Source organism: Pseudorasbora parva, chromosome 10 (genome assembly GCF_024679245.1).
Source record: "Pseudorasbora parva isolate DD20220531a chromosome 10, ASM2467924v1, whole genome shotgun sequence".
Taxonomy (NCBI): domain Eukaryota; kingdom Metazoa; phylum Chordata; class Actinopteri; order Cypriniformes; family Gobionidae; genus Pseudorasbora; species Pseudorasbora parva.
Genome location: NC_090181.1, coordinates 20,802,026 through 20,825,397, shown reverse-complemented (window position 1 = coordinate 20,825,397; position 23,372 = coordinate 20,802,026). Strand labels below are relative to the sequence as shown.

Genomic DNA, 23,372 nt, shown 5'->3' with positions numbered 1-23,372 from the left:
ACTAAATGGTGTCTGACTAAATACTTTTTTGCCCCACTGTGTGTGTGTGTGTATATATATATATATATACACATATGTATGTATTTATACACAATAAGTATAAATAAAAAAGACCTGTCTGTTTATAAAAACATGCATGAGAATTATCTGAATTATCTGAAGTAGCTTGAAGAAAGAAAAAAAGGAAAAAAAACATGCAAAAACAAAAGTAAAAGAAAAGGCTCTACAGAAATAGAAAAAAGAAAAAGATTTTAATATGAGGCGACCTTTTCGTGGAATTTATGGAGAATGTCAGGAACTGCGAGCTCCCTGCTGGGAAGTTAAGGACCAACGTGATCTCTAAGAGACAGCCGGCATGCTGGGATTTCAGATTTAATTTGAAGAAATAGGATGCATTTAGCAGATTCACTGTATTATTTCTTTCAATTTTAGGCCTACTTCCCCTACTCCTGAAAAACAGATTCGCTGTCAGACAGGGGTTGCATTGACTAGGTTGCACAGTCATTTCCCCTTCAAATAAATAGCATAATGCAAAGATAAATATAAAATGAAACTAAAGAGATTTGTGTAAAAATAACACACACATGTTAAGCTACACTACACACACCTGAGATGGGTAATTTACAATATTCACATTTACCAAGATTTACAGTCTGTACGAATCAATACAGCCAAGTTAGAGGCAATCTACAAATTTGAATTTTAATATTTAAAAACGTGCAGTGTATGGGCTTCAGAATATGATTCAATCTAGAAGATATCATACATGTTTGATATTTCGAGCTGATTACACAAAACACATTGTTTTCATTTGTCATGCATCTCCTAGAAACAAGGTGCATGGAAACGAGGTTTACCTCTGTAACCATTAGGTTTGCCAGGTCTGTCCAAGAAAAGTATCCCAATGGCCATTCATAAGTAGCCCCGTGTGATTTTCTCCATCGCTTGGACAAATTCTTCACTGAAATTGTATGTCTGGGAGGTGTTTTGGGGCTGTTGGAGCCATGAAATCGAATGTACTGCATAAAAATATTTTCCCCATGGCAACAACTTAAAAGTAGCCGAGTTCTGTAGAAAAAACACAGACTTGGCACACACTGGTAACCATTTACAAAGTCTGCAATTGTATGTGTAAAAAAATGTATTAGCATTTTGAAAGTTGTGTGTAGTGCATTCCTGCCCAAAACGGGATTTTGAATGGCCATTGACTTTGAATGCCATGTCACCTCAATTTTAGCATCACTCCATTGGCTCCAGTTTAAGATCCAGTTCAAGATTTTGTTGTTTGTTTTTAAAGGTGTCTAAACATGAGGTCTTAAAATAAAATCCAAAATTAGTTGGACGTATGCCGGAGTATTTCTGTGCCAAATACACTCCTTAAGGATTCAAATAAGTTTCAGAATGTTTTTTTTTTTACAGAGTATGGACATTGCTCATTTTCGAGAATCGGAATTGCTTGTATGCTCCAGGATGAGAGCATGTGCACATCAACCAAAGCGAAAGCAAGAGCGCGCCCATCAACGAGCTTTGTTCGGGTTACAGGAGCAGCGCTGACATTTTGTTTTTAGACCACAATGTCACTAAAGAAGTGTGTTATTGTTTGTGAAGGAAAGATAACCTTGTTCAGCTTCCCAAATAATCTGCCGTTAAGGAAACAGAGGATGCTGTTCGTTTTTCCGGAGCAGCAGGGGAGTTCTGTAAGTGTGTTTATTTGATCCCCGTCATGAGTTAAAACCGTGGGCGGTGAATGAAACTGCATCAAATGTCTGTGTTTTGTTGGCAATCGGCACGTAAGTGTATATAATGTAAATAACATGAATGTATAGTGAATTGAAAGTTATCCAGGGATAATGCCATGATGTATTATGTGTGTGTGTGCTCGTATCTGTCTTTTATAAATATGAAAAAACTAAAGACTCTTTAGAGATATGAAGGATGCAATAAACTCTATCGGTACTCAAGATTAACATGAGACTGGCAGAAACTGTGTGTGTTGTGTACCATTTAAAGTTCTTAATGATAGAGCTCCATCTTATCTGAAAGATCTTCTGATTCCCCATTCATCTAAGTTGATCCTTTGACATGGCTCTTTTGTATGCCCCTTGTTCTTGTTTAAAAAACGAACGGCGGTTTTAACGCCGATGTGCATGGTAAGCAATGAGTGCATTCACACCGGCAGAGGGAGCAGCACGTGAGCAGCAGTGAAGCGGGGGTTTCGACGTCGAGCCTATTTTTGCTGCGCTGCTGACACAAAATAAATGTTTTCACACAAAAAGTGCTCAAAATGCACACAAGAAGCATATTTAGTGTGTTTTAACAAAAACTGGAGTGTGTCCGAAAATAAAATAAAGATTTTTTTTATTTTTATAGAATATATATTTTTTTGGTCTGAAAAATTTGTAAACATATCGAAGTATGAATGAAACAACATGATCGGAAATTGTTTTCTTGGCTGTGTTCGTCGTTTACCTTTTACATGCGAATGTTGTAGACTACACCTCCCCATGTTAACAAACTTTTAAGACTCAAGTTTATAATCAGTGTTGGGGAAAGTTACTTCGAAAAGCAATGCATTACAATTGAGCAACCAAGTTACTTTTTTAAGAAAAGTAATGCTCTATGTTACATTTGCGTTACTTTTTCTCACCTTTGTTTTTTTATAACAAAAAAAATATATTTTTGTGCAAATGTGAAGACCTCTTCACAGCAAAATTTAAATAATAAACCAAGTTAAAAATGAAAATTCATGCATGTACAGTAGAGGGCGCAGTGCAATCAAACCTTTCAGCTGTGCTGCCATTCTGGATAATTGAAGGATAGAATGCGGGAGAAAAAAGTTTTACACTCTTACTTCTCCAATAAAAACAAAAAAATCGAATTTTTTTTTTGCCTTTGGTTTAACTGAATCATCAAAAATTAGCAGCAAGACACTGGTCAATAAAGGTAGTTTAAATGCATAAATGCATTTTTTTAACAGTTTTATTAAATATTTAATTATTGGAGGTTTGCATACTATTCTGATTTTGCATTTGACATTTGAGTACTAAATCTTTATTGTGCAAATGAAATAAATGCTCACATTTAGTTTAGAACTAACCTGTTCACACACAACACCTTTGCACTTTTAAGTTCTTAACATGGCGACAAGATCTGGGGACAACATGTCAGTCAAATGAATGTGAAAAAGTAACTCTTTAAACTCTTTTAATATTTTGTTGTAAATTTTAAAAGTAATGCTTTTACTAGCAACTAGTAATCTGATTAAGTAACTCAAGTTACTTGTAATACATTACCCCAAACACTGTAAATGAACAACTTCTAAAAACAAAAAAAGGCTAGATGTCTTTATAAGGAGAAATACTCGTATGATACTTATATTATATATAGCGTTGGAGCCGCTGCTCTGACGCTGTACAAACGCTTCCGGTGTGAATATACTCTTGCGCGTCTGCAGCTGCAGTGACGGTGTGGTTGTGCTAATGTGAAGCTCACACTTGCAGAGTGAAACGGGCCCGTAAAGGGTGATAGAGGCTTTTCAGTTGCTGCCCCTGTTTATGGAATCAGCTGCCACTGGACTATCCGCCTTACACCTTCTATTATCATTTTTTAAAAAGAGCCTGAAAAGAAAAAGAGCCTTTATTCAGTTTTTTTAATTTAAATTCACATTTCTCTGTTGGTCAGCTTTGCCATTTTTAAATAAAATGAGCTTATTTACTTGATGGAGAAACCATAATCGGCTTTTTCGATACAGCATTTGGCTATATTGCTATTGCCAACCAGCTAAAACTTGACCCCTTGTCTGTATCACTGAACCCCACTGTGATTTTATCTCATTTCATCCTCCATTATGTTTCTTGCTGTTTCTTTTTGTCAGTGACTCTGCACTGCAGCCATGTAATAAGATTCACTCACCCATCACTCGTTTTTTCAATACCTGAAACGAATTAAGTCGCCTAAAGGCTGACAGAAACTATAAACGAAAGGTACACGCTTTTTTGTACAGTTTATATCAACACAAGCAGTATGAACTTTGCTATAAAGATAAACACACAATCATTTCCTCTATCCCGCATCAACAAGCAGACATTTTCTCCAGTAACACAATCCAGAAACGGCTCAATGCATTGTGAGTCATTTATATAAGGTAAACGTTGACCGACAGACTAATCGACTAATTTTCTGGATGACTAGTCAACTAGTAAAAATGAGCAGTCTGATCTAATCAAATCTGATGCTAATAAAGGCAATCTAGTGACGTGTTATCCTAACTTGTCCTGGAGCTACGTTTAGAGATGTGACGGCTCTAATAAAGCTCTATGACACACCATGTGGTTGATGGGAGTGCATACAAGCATCTGGAGATGTTTGGAGTTCTGCCACTGGACTAGTTAGCTTACCGAATTGCGTTGTCCATGCGGGACACAGTGAGGTAAGCTGCCAGGTTGGCTGTGTAGGATGAACACACAATAAGGGTGAATAGCCACCAGCTTCCCATTGCAATCCTGAGAGCCATCGAACTCATGAAGGATTCACCACCTGCAAACGCAAGAAATAATAGAAGAAAAAAAACATTCTGCTGGTTAAATCATTGTTTACACCATTTCACCGATACAAATAAAGAGAGAATACAATGAGTCAATGGAAAAACATGCTTTTTTTTAGACAGCAGGGTTTAACTGGTTCATGCTAAACCCTGACCCCGTGTCTATATCACTGAACCCTTCTGGGATTTTATCTCATTTCAGCCTTCCATTATTTTTCTTCCTGCTGTTTTTTGGCAGTGACACAGCACCGCAGACATGTAATAAGATTCACTCTCCTATCACCTGCTTTCTCAGAAAAGCTCAACACCTTATAAGCCTGTGCTGAAATGTCAACACAATATTCCTCTCAGCACACACAGCTTTGGAAATGTCATCACTGACACAGAGATGGTGAGAATAAAACGGTAAAGGAAAAGATCTGGAGCTATCATGCTCAATGGAGCTTGTTAGGGCCTGGACGTTTTTTCTTATTGGTCTCTGAGCCAAATTATCTGAGATCTGAGATGTCATTTTAGGGCTAAAAGGATATCCACAGAGTCTGTAATTGGAAAGGTCAAAGGTTAAGTGGGCATCTATGCTCATTACAGGGTTGAGAGTGGACTGGGAAAAAAATAACTGTCCCAATAAAAGAAGTGCTTGTGCTTTTATGTGACCAGGCATAAAATTGTAATCACTTTAGTTTGGAAACACCCACGCCAACAAGCACATTTCGTTTGTGGATTTCACAATAAAGTTACACATTTTCTTTCATTAATGATTAGCTGCATTTACAACATACTATCAAGTATTTAGGGCAAATTAAAATATGGAAAAATTATTTATAATCAGAAAATGCAGTTTAAAAGTTTTTAAGGTCTTTAAGATTTTTACAATTATTTGATAAAAATACAGCAAAAGTATTGTGAAATATTTATACTTTATTACATGGCTCTGTGAAATACTTGATTCTGATTGGTCAATCGCGCATTCCAGCGGTATGTTATTTCCAGATAACACCCGCTCATCCGGGTACTACGAGTTATCTTGACCGGTACTACTTCTATGCTTAACGCTGGCGCCATCTTGTGGCTTAAACAGCCGTGGGTTACAATGGAAGACTTCAAGGCAGGTTTCCTTTATAAAGTTTTAAATATGGATAAACCAATGGTTCTTTTTTCTGGTTTAAACAAAGTCGTTTATCTCTTTTAATAACTTTGAAAGAGTTATCCATGCTTTTATCAGCAGTAGGCTAGACTATTGCAACTCTCTATATTTGGGGATTGGGCAGTCTTCCTTGAACTGCCTTCAAATGGTTCAAAATGCGTTTGCCAGATTTTTCCTGTGCGTCAAACAATTGATTTTAAAGTACTGCTATTGGTTTTTAAACCACTACATGGATTAGCACCACAATACCTTACAGACCTGCTGATTGAACACCATCCAGGGAGAGCCCTTAGGTCTGCAAATCAGAGGCTCTTAGGGATCCCTAAAACTAGATTCAAATCTAGGGGCAACCATGCCTTCTCCGTAGCTCCTCCTAGACTTTGGAATACCCTGTCGATGCAAATTAGAACTGCTCCCACATTATCCATTTTAAATCACAGTTAAAGACATTTTTATTTGGTATGGCTTATAATTCATGATTCATCTGTTTTGAATGTCGTTGTTGTTTTCTGTGGTGTCATTTTCTTTATGTTTTGAATATTATCCTGTTTAATTATTTTTCTGTACAGCACATTAGTCAATGGCAGTTGTTTTTAATAGTGCTATATAAATAAATTGACATTGACTTGAAATATTGTGTTTCAGAAATGATCTCCGTCCATGTACACTGGGCATATGTGTACAAGTGGAAACAGTAGCCTCTTGTGCATGTAGGCAGCTGCGGTATTATAAAATGCCACAAGTCACACAGTCAGCAAACATGCAGTTCTGTCTCCATGTTATTGTTTACAAGGCTGGTAGCTTTTTATGCTTTTGGGAAACACAGCCCTGGTCTGTTATTGTCACATTTCGGTAACGTAATGTGGGCAGCCATGCCTTGGTTTTCTGTTTTGGTCTGTTTACACTGAAATTCAACCCTAGAGTTTTCAAACTAAAACGGTCAGCAGCATTTCTGAAAGTCTCACTGGAGAAGTTTAGTCGACAGACACCACCGTAGCTAAAGTCATGCGTTTTAAAACAAAAATGCACTAGTCTAAACAGGGCCTTAGTTGGGACGAGTTCCCGTGGAAGTCCCGTGGGAGTGCAGGTCTCTAGTTGGGGAACCACTAATATCGCTGACATAATTTGAGCACTGTAGCGCACTATATGGTCCTTCATAAGTGACAGTAAACGTTTTTTTAAGAAGGTGACACAAATGCAAGCCTGTTTTCATAATCATTCACCATGTGTGTTTCATTATCGAATTATGGGTCCAGGAATTATAGTTAGCTGTTGAAAAAAAAAACTGTACTGTAAATGTCACTTAACAGCTGTTGTCAATTGCTTGCATCTTGGTCTGAGTTGCTACATCTGAAAGTGCAGAGATAGACATAGAAATATGCAGCTTTCAATAGTGAGTTGCAGAATTCCTATGGAATAATACATTTTGTCAAACAGTCAAAATGTGTGACTCTGGGGATTGTCTCTGGTGCTGCAAGTTGTACTTAAACATTTGAAGAATTATATATTCTGCTGAAAACATATTTTCTTTAACTAAAAATATTAAATCGCTGTACAAGCTGTGCTCCTGTACACAAGAATGTCTGATTGCACCATCCAGGTGAGGTGACTTAATCAGCAATACCTCATCCCTCAAGTTCATGTGGCGTGACCCCGCTCACCTTGCTGTACAAAGGCTCCGTAGACGATCCAGATGGCACTTTGGAAGGACGTCGTGACAGAAGCAGGCTGGTGGGGCCCAGGAGGATTCTGGGAGCGAACAGACTGGACGCGTCGGAGCAGAAAGACCATGACACCCACCACAGGAATGGCGGCGGCAATGCAGGCCCACACTGCCAGGTCAAATGGTGCCAGCAAGGAGAAGATGTTGAGTCTTTCTTCTGCTTTAGTCATCAGGATTCCCACAGAATAATCCAGATAGCGTTTGCTGAAGTCCACCACATTCTCTCGTTCTGGAGTGATGGTGATGGCTGAAATAGCCACATCTGCTCTCTAAGAAAAAATGCATTAAGAGTATGTTAAAGCTATACTGTGATATTTTCCCCCATCTTGCGGTGAAAAGGTATATGACCAGCCAGTGAATAATAGTTTCTGTTCCTTTCAATTCCGATTTCATTTGAACTCCTACGGTGGCCGATTTAGTCCAAGATTAACATGGCAGTCCCCCTCTTCACATTCGACACGGTGCCATGGAGTCTTAAAACGCGAAAGGCGAAGCTTGAATTTACGGGTATGTCCCTCTTTGGCTAATGTACTTTCAAGGTGGAGGGCCAACATGGCGACCAGCATTTGAACCCCTCACCCGTATGTATTTTCAATGGCATATTATAAACTTACGAGAATACTTTATTACTTGAAAGAAGTAAATATACATTAATGAGCACATATATTTTTGAAAGAACTAAGTGTTTTTAGCTAAGAATAAACTAAAAAAGTTACACAGTGTAGCTTTAAATATGTCTGCGATATCAATAACATAAGTGAAGACTGGCTGTATATATGACAAGAAATTAAACTGAATAACCAAAGTAAATGTCTTCATATCTATATGCCTGCAGCACTGACTAATACAAATGTGCAGTTGCAGACAAAACCAAATATGCATGCTATATATGATTATTACACAAAACAGTCTTTATAAATGTGAATCTCACCTTTCCAATTAGCTCTCCAATCATTCCGTTCCAAGACCCGTTGGCCTGAGGAGACCCACATTTCCCATCAGCCACCTGATACATTTCATACTTAAAGCCCAGAATTTTGGCCAGGGCATCCAGAACATCTATGGAAAATCCCTTATATCTTTTGGGTTGACCTAGAATATTTTCAGCCACCATTACGAAGGGCTCCTCCTGAAGACAACAGAGAAAATTTGTGCTTTATTTGAAAAGTGTATTTATTTATTTGACACTTTGGTAACCTGGTTTAGAACTAAATTAAGGAGATATGAGAGGACGCATATACTTGTACTTTATTCACATTCGCTACTGTACAAAAGTTTGGTGTTGGATTTTTCTTTTTCTTTTTTCTTTTCGAAGTCTCTCAAAGCTGTGACTTTTTTGATCATTAATACATTGTGAACTGTTATTATTTAGAAGAATTTATTTCTATTTTAATATATTTTTATTCCTGTAAAGCAAAGCCGGATTTTAAGCATCACTTTGATTTGACAGAAATCATACAAATATGCCGATTTGGTGGTTCTCAGTATTATGTTTTACTGCTTAATAGTTTTTTGCAGGATTCCTTTGACTTAAAAAAAAACAGCATTTATTTGAAAAATAAATCTTTTGTAGCATTACAAACTTTTGTTAACAATTTTTTTGCATTCTTTCAGAATAAAAGTATTATCTTGCAAAAAAAAAAAACACTTTTTGTGTGATCTTATTCCCAGTATATGCAAGAGGATTCATTTGTAGAGGTTTTCAAACAATGGCATTCCGAGTCTTATTTTCCCACAATTCATATATCTCTCAAAGCATTTTAACATTAATGGACAGGGCTAAAAGCTGACATAGCCATTATTTGGCATTAGCGTCAAAGAGATTTAGATCGAATCTTATCATTTATTCCTTTCCAGGGGTGGATGAAACCAGGGAGCAGTCTGATTAATATGTTTGGACATATTTCTGCAAATAAAAAGATTTAATATTGATTTCATACCTTATTTTTAGATTAGGAATTCATCTGTTTAGTTTGTGACTTGCAGTCTGGTTGGCTCTCTGTCACATTCAAACCAACGGCTGATGTGACATTTTTACCAGTGCCAGCTGGGAACCTTTGGTCTCAGGTTAATCTAAATGAAGTTTTTTAGCTGACCTGTTACACCATGGCCAGGGGAGCGTGCAATGCCTCATCAGACAGAAATTACCTTTCTAAATTCACCAGGACAATTTGCAGTAAGGCATATTGCCACCAAACAAGACTGACTATTTGTCAATCAGTCCCTGTGCACTCAAATACAGATGGGTGAAATCTGAGGCTCAAGCTGGTAAACTGTAATTGTATTTAGAGAGAGTGCAACAGTGTTAGACTGGAGAATAAATAAAGAGCAAAACCCAAAGGAATAGCATGACTAAAGTACTGATGCATGATGAGACAAAAAGACGAAAACCACACAGTGCATTGCTATTTTGAGGCAACTGAAATAGACTGCACCTTTGACCAACTGAAAGCTGGGGCTTAACTGAAATCTGGTGACCAACTGAAAGCTGGTCTTAAGTCAATAGCACAATTTTGGCACAAAAAGCGTGTTAGTAATGTGCACCTATAGGCGGGTCCACAATGCACATACTCTTCTTATTACACACACAGGGATGTGCAATAGCACACAAATATTTAAAAAAATCTTGTGTTCAGTCTTTCCATACACAAATTCCACCATATAAATAGCGAATCAAAAATAGGCTTTTAAATGGAATGGGAGATGAGACTGGTTTGTTTATGCCCAAAACACACCCATTAATGATTAAGGTACAAACCTTTTATGCTGCGTTCCAGTTCGTTTTAATTATGCCCTTCACTCGCTAACTTCCCTCCGTCTCATTCACTCGGATGTGCGACATTGCTTACGTTGCATTAGTGTCCACTACTGGCGGAACATTTGCAATGGACTGAACTGGAACGCCCTAAGCCCTTGATCACTTGGAATCCACTATGGAGTTTATTTATTTATTTTTTCCTTTACGAAATTGTTTAATGCAGCATTCTATAGGCATATAGGTGTGTTTGGGTTGTTTTAAACGTTTTTTTAAATATCATAGAGTTGTTTGTGGTGGGGTAAATAAAACGCGATATGCGGTGACGTCACAATCGAGTTGCATTGTGGTATGAAGCTGCCTGAAGTGTACATATGAAGTAGACTAATGGTCTAAATTGAAGGAGCCAGGCTCTGTCCATATAAACTTCCCTTGTCCACTTCACGGAGTGGAACGCACTTCAAAATGGCAGCGGGGATTCCCCTGAGGGGAAGTGCTTAGGGAAGTTTGCAAGTGCGTGTCTAATAGTGGAGTGGAACGCAGCATTATGCTGTTTTTCCCGCCATTTAACTAGCAAAAGTTGATTCGGCCATGCCCTAAGTGCATTTGCGGTGTGCGCTTTAGACCAGGGGTTTTGTTCTGCTCTGCATGTCTTCCTCATCTAACACATCTGATTCAACTGATGAGCTCATTATTAAAGACTGGAAGACCTGACATGGGTGTGTCAAATTTTGGAGACATGAAAAATGTGCAGGGCTTGGAGTCCTCCAGGATAGGTTTGAAAACCCCTGCTTTAAACCATGCGCTGAGATCGTTAAAATAGGGCCGATAATCTTCCATAAAAGTATAGACAGTTTGTTAGCAGTCTTTTTGAAGGATTCATTAAAAGATTCAGATCATAAGAATCATTCGCTTATGAATAAAAAAACAGTTAAAACAATTGGTATACTCTGGTGTTATTGCATGCAGCCTGTAATGTGTTTTCTTTCATGATACACTGTCTATTTTATCTGGAATGTTTCTCTGAATTTCATATCATTTAAACAAGTAGGACATGTTCTCTGAAAATCACACACAGTTATTTCTGGAAAAAACATTCCTACCATCCAATGATTACCTGCAGGGAACTTGCAAGAATCATCATTATCCTAGCTGGCCCTGGATTAACATTCCTATCTTACAATCAGAGTTAAGCATAGGAATGGGGTTAGTGCCTAAAACAACATTCTTTCATTAATAACATTCAATTCTTTTTAGATGGAAGGATATGTATTGCTTGACAGGAATGTTATTCAAGGAACTTGTCCTACTTACTGTATGAAATTTTAAAGTGATTGTACAGTGCCCTGGCATCAGTAAGACATTGATTGGACCTACGGGGTGCTGAATCAGATGCATTGAAATACGCACCAGTAAGGTCACCACTTTTAGAGTAATTCCCTGCATGCCATGCTCGGCACGGTTCTCCCTCAGACTGCCGTTCAGCCCACGATCAGAGTCCCACGTCGCCAGCTGGAAGACAGGAAGAGATTGCGATTGAGCTTTGATGAAGTTTGAAATATTAGAAACGATTGCAGAGAAAAGAAAAAGAAAAAAAAGAGTACGCATGAAGAACTGGACAGTTGCTGAAAGCCAGGGATGACCGCACATGACCTAAGTTATGGTCCCCACACACTTGTCTATGATAGGTCTATGATGGACCCCTCATCATTTAGCAAAAATCACCAGCTCTTTCAGGATTCACCTCAAGGGTTAAGCTATTTGTGCTTTTGTTACACACCCAGGTCGAAATGGTCATAGAAGTGTGTGAGGTGGTAACATTTATATTCACAAAATCACAAATCTGTCACATTTTCCACTTCTCTTTTAAAAGTAATATGGGACACAGACCTAAGTTTGCATGCACACACACATGCACGCACGCACACACGCACACACACACACAAACACGTAGTGTTTCCATGTTTTATGGGGACTTTTCAAAGGCGTAATGGTTTTTATACTGTACAACCGTATTTTCAATCCCCTTACACTGCCCCTGCCCCTAAACCTACCCATCACAGGAAACATTCTGCATTTTTACTTTCTCAAAAAAATTGATTTATAAGCTGTTTTCCTCATGGGGACCTAAAAATGTCCCCACAAGGACAAGGATTTCGGATATTGCCATCTTTGTGGGGCGAGCGCACACACACACACACACACACACACACACACACACACACACACACACACACACACACACACACACACACACACACACACACACACACACACACACACACACACACACACACACACACACACACACACACACACACACACACACACACACACACACACGCTCCTTGTCGATATGCTTTCACAGGCTGTTGATTAGAGCCAATATCAGCACAGGAAACACAATAAAGCAGAAAACAATACAAAAAAGAGTAACAACTATACCAAAAGTTTTTTTTTAATTTAAAAAGGCCTTGAAGCTGAGCTGAGATGTTACTGAAAACAAAATCAACATCAACAACAATAAAACATATTCATTTGAAATGTAAAATGTAATATTCCAGAAGGATACAAATTATTCAAATACAGTTTTTTTCCCCATTCCTAACACACTAAAATGACGTGCACAGCACAATTATTTAAACTGACACACAGAGAGCAAAACCTCTACTCAAGTCTCCTAAAGTCGTAACACATTTTCTGCTTTACACACATTTTGCAATTCAAAATGGCACATTTTAAATGCCCTGAACACGGTTTTCTGCATAAGAAACAACTATCTGACATAAAGTCACATGTTTGCCATTTCAAAACACTGCCATTCAAAATGACACTGCATAAGCTAAATGGCCAATACATGAGCTGCCGGGCCAAACACCTCACTGGTTAATGGTTAACACTTCCATCAGGATGGAAGCACTATGAAAAGACTATAGGTCTTATTTAATTTATATATATATATATATATATATATATATATATATATATATATATATATATATATATATATATATATATATATATATATATATATATATATATATAGCATATTCTTGTTCAGTCCAATGTAAATATATCTGACTTTTTGGTGAAAGTTTAAATAACAAATCAACAGCATGTGTGTGTATCTGTAAATTAAATATTATACATAATATTGGGCATAGTATTATGGCAAAGCATTCTAAAGATGACAGTGTGTTTCATTATGCCCAACAGTGTGTAGTTGGTTAGACAAAAATCTGGTAATATGAATGAAGTGTGTGCTATTTCGTGCAAAAGTTTCACTTTGATAATGCTATATGCAGTTTTGGTTGCAGTGCTTCATTTTGCAAAATATTTGAGGAATTTTGCAGTTTGGGTGCGTGGTTTTGATAAAAACAGCCTAGTTTGCAAAATTGTGTGTTAGCAATTGGAAAAAACTGTAATAGTGGTAAAAATTCAGGTAAGATTAGGTTTTAGGCTTTTGTCGCTGAAAAACGCATCATCTTGTTTTCAGTCACAAAGCATGCAAGTAGATGTCAGAATAAAAAATAAAAAAAATCAACTGCAATTCTGTATGGTAATATTATGATGATTGCTGGAGCCAAAGCTTTGCAGGCAGCACATTGGCCTTGTCCCAAATGGCACACTTCATGTGCACTTTCGGTTTTAAGGACTTACAATGGCCTCTGCGCCTGAGTGTCCGTTAGGTCCACGAGACCGCAGGGTGTTCCATTTGTCATTTTAGGTCTCAGAAGGGTGCTTGCGAGAGCCCCGTTTGAGGTCAGTTTGCACCCTCGAAGCACTCTTTTGCAGAGCCCGCGCTGGTGCGGGTTACGCGGTGGACTACTTCCCGGCAGTCAAAGCGACATTACGTTGTGAAAGTGCAACTCAGAGGAAGACCGTGAGGGTTTCTGGAATATGTTTATATTAATATGTTTATGGAACATGTTTAATGCCATTTGGGACAGGGCCTTTGACATGTGGCACACTTTCTCATCTCCTAATGCTTCCTGTCTCCTTCCTACTGTCCCATCCATAAAAGGTAAATGGCAGAAATGATCTACAATAAAGCAAGTATGAACAGAGCTAGTATTAACTGTCTTGGGGTGAAACAATTGCAGCGGTTTCAGGAAGAAGAAAAATAACATTTCTGAGCAATATCAATAAAGGCTAATATCTAAAATGAAATCGACTTTATTGCTGAACATGCACATAGGCTATATAGAATATAAAAAACACAATAATATTTCTATTCTATATTATAAGAACTCTATTTCAGTATCTATATATTATTCCATGAAAAACTATCTTCAGTTTTGTAGGCATTATCCTGTATGCGAGTAGCATAGCAACATATTAGCCCGTATAGAAATGACAAAAAGAAAGCACTTAGATTCTCCTTCCACGAGCAATGACAGTGCTTCTGTAGAACACAGCGCCTCACTTCAAGATGAAAGCTGTGATACATCTATCTTTAACTTCAGAGCCATTCATCATAATCCCAATATCCCACCAGATCCGTTCCGCCGCTGTGACGGATTCAGCAGGCCACTGTACCAACATCTCGATAAGAAACAACTCTGACCCTGAAATCATGCTTGGCTCTTGTCTGGCCAGCGTTTGACCCCTCCGGTCCTCTGTGAGTGACAGGATGACAGAGGCTTAAGGCATCTGCCCTAATGACATGTGTCATATATCTTCACTGTAGCGGCCAATACACACAATCCCTCTCACAACAACAGAACCTACCTCATCCGCAATAGCAGATTCAGTTCAGAAAGCTTTACAAGCAAGGTATATCTAATATGATTAAATTAAGACGAATGTTTAAATCATGCTATGCTTATATCACACAGCATTTTCTCTTTGTTTAATGTACTAGCAATGGGATTTTTCAGTGTCTCTTACTGTGGGTTACACCCATAGGTCGCAATAAAAGGCAAGTGTCTTTATGAGAGGTTCATATCAATAATTTACACAAGTGATTTGTTCAAAAACACTTTATTCATTCATGAACAAACCAAGGGAATGTCTTTATGAGTGAGCCATTGAATCACTCACTCAAGCGGTTAATTAAAAAAAAACACTGAATCATTCAGGAATGAAACACGGGATTTTCATTATTAGAGTCAATTGAATCATTCACATAAGGGGTGTTTGGACAACATCGGGGTGGGGTGCTGGAAGCAGTATTTTTGAAAAGGGGGCTTTGAGGTATTAATGGGGGGAATGTTTGTTTAATGTGAGTTTACATCAAATATTTACAGGCTGAAACTCGTGACTACATGCAAAGAAAAATGGTCTGCAACATTCTAAAACTGTTACTGCACCGGCACATCCTTAGATACATCAAAGAGAATGCTCTGAATGCTTTCGTCTTTTCAGTATAGCGTAAGCATGTAGATCCGGTGCATCGAAAACAGAACATAGCATCTGTTTACTATCAGCGATTTGCCATGTCCAATATGGGCAGAAAGATCACTGATTTTAATGGGTCCATGTGCTTTGGGCTCGTCGTGTGACGTAATTTGCGACCAGTGTAGCTTAACCTGCCCAGAATCGACTATGTGTATCATTTTTCATAGCAATGACTATTTACTTGTTTTTGTACAGCGTATGTACACACGACGTATTTACTTAACACTAACAGTGTTTCTTTTAGCTTTCGGTATGGAAGCTCCCGAAATTCCAGAGTGTTTAGCATTCAGACACAATATCAAAACGATATGCTTTATTCTTGTTTTCTGTTGGAGAATGTATATGAATACCTCCTATTTGCTGACTGGCTGCAGTAATCTACATTATGTTTCAAAGACAAATTTCTAAAGCGTTTATTCAACACTTCACAATTTCAAAAAATATATTTTTTCCCCCTGTGATGGCAAAGCCCCATTACTGAAAATATTTGTTAGAAATGTTTATTAACATTATGAATCTATTTACATTTATTGCACATTAACAATTTAAGACATGCAGCAACATACCTATATAATAAGGCACAACGCATTTATAACACCAAATCAAATGGACTCATTTTACGGTTTTGGGTTTTGTTTGTGTTCACGTCTTCGTATTTATGCTTATTGTCCTGTTCCTGGTTGTGTCACGTGTTCCTGTTTGCCATGTGATCCTGGCATGTACTACATTGTCATGCTTCCCTCATTGGTTGTTTTTGTCCTGTGTTCATCTTGTTAGTCATCAATCTATGGAAGTAAAACTGTGCCACTGGATTTTGAATTCTAATTTTTAGCACTGAATTTTGTTACATCGAATTTTTAACACTGAATTTTATTTTGCATCTAAATCAGACTTTGAATTTTAAAAGCCATCGAATTTCTAGCTCTGTTTTTTTTTGCCTATGACATTTTTTCAATGTTTTAAAAAAATTCAGTGTAAAAAGAAATTCAACGTCTCAAAAAATTCAGTGTAAAAAAATTCAACGTCTCAAAAGATTCAGTGTTAAAAAATTCAACGTCTCAAAAGATTCAGTGTAAAATAATTCAACGTCTCAAAAAATTCAGTGTAAAAATATTCAGAGTCAACATCCGGGTAACCAAGGAGAAGCAATCGATCCCTGTATCAAATCATCCAACATCCAGCCAATCATTTACGCTCCATTGGTCATGAGTAAACTCACTGAAGCGCCATCGTGTGTGTTCTGAGCCATGCTGCTGAGCTCTGGAGCTCACCTGAAGTGAACTTCCCCGCCAGTGCCGTTTCTAGTCATAGGCAAACTAGGCGGTCGCCTAGGGCGCCAACAGTTGGGGGGCGTCAATGAGCCCCCGCCCCAACAAGATTTTTTAGTTATTTCATATATATTTTATTATTAATATTTCGTACTTTTGCTATTTCAAGGCATTATGATTAGTTGCGATTATTGGAGTGAAGTCGCCATGGTGATAGTGGAGCTGCTGTAATGAAATGAGATCATGTAGAGGGCGGCAGGGAACGTCGTCATCCGTGGCGTTGTAACGCTTGTGTCCGAGTGAAAAATGCGGATAGCTCACTTAATGTAACTGGAGTGGATGCAAACACGGAGGCGATTAACATCAAACAGATCGCACTTTATTCCCCGCTGAACTCTCATCACAAACTCCCTTTCCATCCACATCATTACTTAATAAAACAAAATAACTGACTGTTAGCAACAGAAAACAGAAAATAATCCCCACACATGGGAGCTCAAGACTCAGTGCGCACATACACAAAATGCAGACTTCGTTTGCAGGGAGCGCGCGCAACTCTTAAAGGGGCCACACTATATTTCTACTCGTTACAGCGTGCTTTAGTTTCATCATCATTAAAAGGTCCAAGCCATCAGGGGCTCAGTATCGTAAAAAGAAAGCGAAATATAGAGGTATAGCCTACTTATTGGTTACTTGTTCTCTACTAAGCTGGTCCCTCTATCATAACGTTGAGCAAAACATTACACTGAATATTAGTACTGGACGGACCACACGCCATGCTCATTTCAGGTGCAGAACATTATAGCAGTTAATTTGAATAATTTTTTTTTACATCAGAGATAGCTGTTTAGTGTAAATTGATCAAGTAGGCTAATACTGTCATAACCATGGGCGTCACTAGGCCCTTTTTTATGAACTTATGCATCAGCCCCCCCTAAAAAAATATGTGATTAACCTTTAAAACATGAAACTGGCGCAAGGCTTCGGCTACTGCTTCGTCCCGTCTTTTAGTCTTTGTGTCAGTGTGTTCTTAATCCGCAGCGGCGCCGAGTGACATGGTTTTCAAGCTATTGTTATCTAATTTTTTGGCCTTCAGAACATCTTAAAATACACATATGTAGATCATAGAAATCAAATTTTTCTCGGGGGAGCATGCCCCCGAACCCCCCAACATCTGTGATCTCACAGATAATAAACCTAGCTACATTATTCGATTAATGCATGTACAATATGCCCATGAAATAAGGAAGTCATATTTACTTAATAAGTTGAAGTTTAAAAAAAAAAAAGGGGGGGGGGGGGGGGGGTGCAACATATGAATCTCGCCTAGGGTGCCAGAAAGGCTAGAAACGGCCCTGTTCCCCGCCTTCCTGTTTTAGCGTCACATGACCAATGGAGCGTAAATGATTGGCTGGATGTTGGATGATTTGATACAGGGATCGATTGCTTCTCCTTGGTTACCCGGATGTTGACTCTGAATATTTTTACACTGAATTTTTTGAGACGTTGAATTATTTTACACTGAATCTTTTGAGACGTTGAATTTTTTAACACTGAATCTTTTGAGACGTTGAATTTTTTTACACTGAATTTTTTGAGACGTTGAATTTCTTTTTACACTGAATTTTTTTAAAACATTGAAAAAATGTCAAAGGCAAAAAAAAAACAGAGCTAGAAATTCGATGGCTTTTAAAATTCAAAGTCTGATTTAGATGCAAAATAAAATTCAGTGTTAAAAATTCGATGTAAAAAAATTCAGTGCTAAAAATTAGAATTCAAAATCCAGTGGCACAGTTTTACTTCCATATCAATCTCTGTGTATTTAAGCCATCGTGTCATGCGTCGTTATTGTTTCCTGTATACCACTGTTGGTGAGTTGGTCATGGTCAGTTTCAAGTCAAGTCAAGGAAGTATTTGTTCATGTTTGGATGACACTAAACTGCACATGGGTTCTTAAAGCTTGCCTCCAGTGGATCAACGTTACATCTCATAACCAAGGTGTTGAGAACATAATGAGAATATAACTAAAATAGTAAACATTTTTGACATAGAGAAACATAGGTTTTAGAGTTTCGCTTTTTAAAGGTCCCGTTCTTCGCGATTCCATCTTTCAAACTTTAGTTAGTGTGTAATGTTGCTGTTAGAGCATAAATAATACCTGTAAAATTATAAAGCTCAAAGTTCAATGCCAAGCGAGATATTTAATTTAACAGAAGTTCCCTTTCAAAGCCTACAGCGAACGGCCGGTTTGGACTACAGCAGGAAGTGCAGGGATGTAATGACGTCACTAGAACCATTTGTTGACTAACCCTCCGCCCACAAGAGCATGCAAAATAGGGGGCGTGGTCTTGTTGCTCTCCCACGTGGAGAAGAGCGTGCATTCAGCGCTTGCATCTCCCCATTATGGTAAGAGGCGACACCTTTCCGGGCAAAGTGCGCTAAGCTGCTGTCCAATCACAACACGGGAAGCGCTGGCCCAATCAGAACTCGTTACGTGTTTCTGAAGGAGGGACTTCATAGAACAAAGAAATCATCAGGCCGTTTTTAGGACAGAGAAAACAGCGCTGTACAGATAAGTAAATTGTGTGAAAAATACTTTGTTTTTTTTTTACACGCGAGACATGAACTCATGTTATATTGCACACTGTAAACATTATCAAAGCTTTGAAAATGAACGGAAAAGAACGGGACCTTTAAAGTATTTGAAGTGTTGACATATTCTCACAAAATCATAAAAAAATAAAGTAGCGTTTAAATTTCTTCCATTTACATGTGAGAATGTGATATTTTCAGGAAACAGGATATCTTCTAAGGGATAAATATTACTTTGCAAGATTATTAAGAAATGAAAAACAAACCGAAAACTTCTAATCTATAAAACTTCCGCTACATATGCTGAATGGAATTTTCTAACAAGTCTCTTTAACCTTTGGGTCAGCAGTGTGTCAGGAATCCTTGCTGAATACAAGTATCAGTTTCTTTAAAAAAAGTAAACAATCATTTGAACGGTAGTGTAAATATAATCAGGTCATGTATAAGTAATTAGGGGTGGTAGGGGACCTAGATAACAGGTGGGGTCCTGGCCCAAAAAAGGGAACCACCGATATAGGGGATTCTTTCAAACACTGCATGTGTTGCTATGAGATGTGCAAAAGTGATTCAACTTTGTTTGGATCTTTTTTCATTGACACAAAAATAGACAAAGGAACTGGCGAAATTGTGTCTAAGAAAGTTATTTAATGTTAACTCCTTGTTTATTGAACTGTTGTGAAAAAGTAATATCATATTTGCAATCATGCGTCTGGTCTCACTGGCCTCATATCTGCCAGTTTGACTCCACGACATGGGATTATCACAGTTTTCTTCGTTTTATTAAATTGAATATATTTTGCCATACTATGCTGAAATTGATTTGTGAATTGTGTGATTAAATCAAGCCTTGTAGCCTAACTTTTTATAGAAGTTAAATCAGAATAGTTCAGCTGCCTTCAGAGAGCTGCGAGGATAAGATCTCTTCTGTTATACACACTTCAGCAAGCTGAAAGAATTCCTCCATCCTCTCTTTCTGCCCTGTTTTCCCAGGTGAGGCTGACAGGGGTTTTTCTTCTTTATCTCATATATGTTTTCCCCCAAAATTTTTCTTTTAGCTTTTTCCTGTGCTGTTAAATAGTTAATCATGTGGGTGGGTGTTGACAGAGATGAGAGAGAGCAATGTGGCTTGTCCACTGGAGATGTTCTGTCAGTGAACACTTGAATGGCAGATATATCCCACAGCAAAAAAGAGCTCTCTATCATCTGCAAGTGTGTGTACTTCACACTTGCTAAAACCCAGTGTCATATGTCTCTTAAAGGGACAGATACCCCCAAAATGAACTTTCTATTATTATTGAATCACCCTCATGTTGTTCAAACCGTGCTTGACGTAATGCAAAAAACATAAGAAGAAATGTTGTAGTATTATGACTGATATGCGAATGACAAAAGGTAAGAAAACATTTATATAACATTTTTAGGTCTAAACTATTAATTTAACCTAGCAGCAAATATTCACAATAGATTGTCACAGTAGTATCTATTTGGACAGAAAGTCCATAAACTGGTACAAAACCCCCATATCCTCCTGGGACCCAGGAATAGACTTTTGTCCACTTTTGTTACTGGACATTATCCTTTAGTCAATTTCTCTGACATAATACATAGAGATTTTTAAAGGAATTTTCCTGCTTCAAGCCAATTTCCTTCAATATATATATATTTACACCAATAACATAACAGTTACATTCAGGACCTTTTCTTCATATTATAGAGCACATTGGATAAATTATGCAGCTATAATTGTGGGTGTGTTATCATGGATGTCAGAGTTTGTATGTGTGTGTATGTTGTATTTTTTGTTGTTGATAAAAATGTGTCTGGCATGTGATATTTATGAGAAAAACTACTGCAAATAACAAACCCAGCCACTGTGTCCCAGTGGATCTTTGCTGGCATCTAATCTGGAAAATTTGGGAATCTTACTGAAAGCTAATTCTTTAAAGTCCTGTAAAGAGCTTTGCAGAAATACCAAATGTTTAGAGGCTTCATCAGGACAACAACTTTTTCTGGATATTTAAAAATGGCTAACATTAATGTTTAGCACTCATATGGACTTATGATAATATTTTGTAATTCTAATTTAATTCCAATAAATCTGTTTGTTATAAATCAGCATCTCAGGAAAATGTTATGGAATTTCTAATTAAAATATGACTTTCTGTTACAGAAAAGGGCATTGATTTCATAAATGTCCACTGTGGACGCTAGGACTTAAATGTTTATCAGGCATTTTGAAGACAACAAGTGAATAAGGAAATAAATGACATATCGATATTGTCATGAAATATTAGAGATTATTATGAAAATGTTGACAATTATTACACGTCTATTTGCATTACATGTTGCACCAAGAACACATTAATATGCAAATTAGATGCAGTGTATAGATACATTGCATTGAATGGGAAATCCAAGTATGGCCATTTTACCCACATATTGCATAATGGCACTAATAGTATGGTACTAATGGTAAATCAATACATTCCGCTATATCTTTCATAGTTAGGAATCATATTTAAACAAAGTTTTGCCTATACATGTAATTTCTTCTTTTCTTAATTTTTTTAACAGTCCTGATTCCTGGCATCAACTACAGAAGGCATATAACATAATATGAATACTATAAAAATGTTCAAAAACATTTTTTTCCTCCATTTGTTTCTTATGCTCTAAACAATGTAATGACATGGAAAAAACTAAATTCAATGATACTTTAATAATTCATGTTCCGGTAATTCCTGTTTAAAGACATTAGGGAATTAAATCAAGGCTTCAATAGTCCTTTTTCAGCATTTACATAATACCTCTCTGACTGTCTTTTGTCTTTGCTGGGTGTTGTGTCGGCCGCTTTGTACAGGCAGACGATGAGCTGGTTTGTGCCGTTTTCTAGACTTGTGTTCGTTTCATCTCTTGTTCTTGATATTAGTGCTACAAGCCAAGCAGAACCTCGCCTGTGAAGACGTGATCATTTTGTCAAGACTAAAGGTCTGTGTGGCAGAAGTTTACAGCTTTTATTGTTTGTGACTAGGAGAGCTGATGTCTCTACTTGAGAGCACATAGGGGAAAGAGGCAGAGGAACAAAGAGCTAGAGAGAAAGGATTACACACAAACGAAACCATACAGTAGGAAACAGTATGAGAGACGTGCAAAGCGATGGGGAGAGAGAGAGAGAGAGAGAGAGAGAGAGAGAGAGAGAGAGAGAGAGAGAGAGAGAGAGAGAGAGAGAGAGAGAGAGAGAGAGAGAGAGAGAGAGAGAGATGAAATGTATTTTCGTATTGTGAAGCTGTTGACTTTTTATGATTCTGTAAGCTGTTGCTGTGATTGGTAAGTGAAAGATAGAAAGTGAGATGTCTTTTGGCCTCTTTATTGAGTCTGTGAGAGAAACTCATTACTGTTCATCAAATCAAATGAGACTTTCATGAGTGATAAATTTGCCTCTTCTCTGCATCAGCACACTATCAAAACACACACACACACACACACGCACGCACGCACACGCACACACACACACACACACACACACACACACACACACACACACGCACATACGCACACACGCACACACGCACACACACACACACACACACACACACACGCACACACTATCTGTCACACATGTGCTGCTTTATTCAACTCACCGAGCCAATTTAAAAAGATTTTGATGGATATATCATCATTTTAATCACTTGAATTATTACATTTCTTGACTATTTATTATTTTATGAGATCTAATTTAAACTCAAACTGTATCAGCAGCTTTTTGGCAATATAGAGGTAAAGAACTAAAACTATGATACTACTATCAGTTATACAAACCTAATTTTATGTTGATAAGAAAAACAAAGTACACTGTAAAAAAATATATGTTCAATAAGTTATGACAACATGTGTTTTTACATTGTTTTAATTCATCAAAATAAGTTAAGAAATGTTAAACTTTTTTT

General features: G+C 37.6%; 1 protein-coding gene across 4 annotated transcripts in view; it reads right to left on the bottom strand.

Moving 5' to 3' along the window:
* grid1a (glutamate receptor, ionotropic, delta 1a) overlaps positions 1–23,372 on the bottom strand; it is a 386,141-nt gene that overhangs the window by 18,386 nt on the left and 344,383 nt on the right. For all 4 annotated transcript variants that reach the window (XM_067455445.1, XM_067455446.1, XM_067455443.1 and 1 more), the window contains exons 9-12: positions 11,576–11,677; positions 8,342–8,539; positions 7,349–7,679; positions 4,398–4,536 (exon numbers count right to left, since the gene is read on the bottom strand). In XM_067455445.1, coding sequence (XP_067311546.1) covers positions 4,398–4,536; positions 7,349–7,679; positions 8,342–8,539; positions 11,576–11,677 — 770 coding nt within the window. The remainder of the gene's footprint in view (positions 1–4,397; positions 4,537–7,348; positions 7,680–8,341; positions 8,540–11,575; positions 11,678–23,372) is intronic.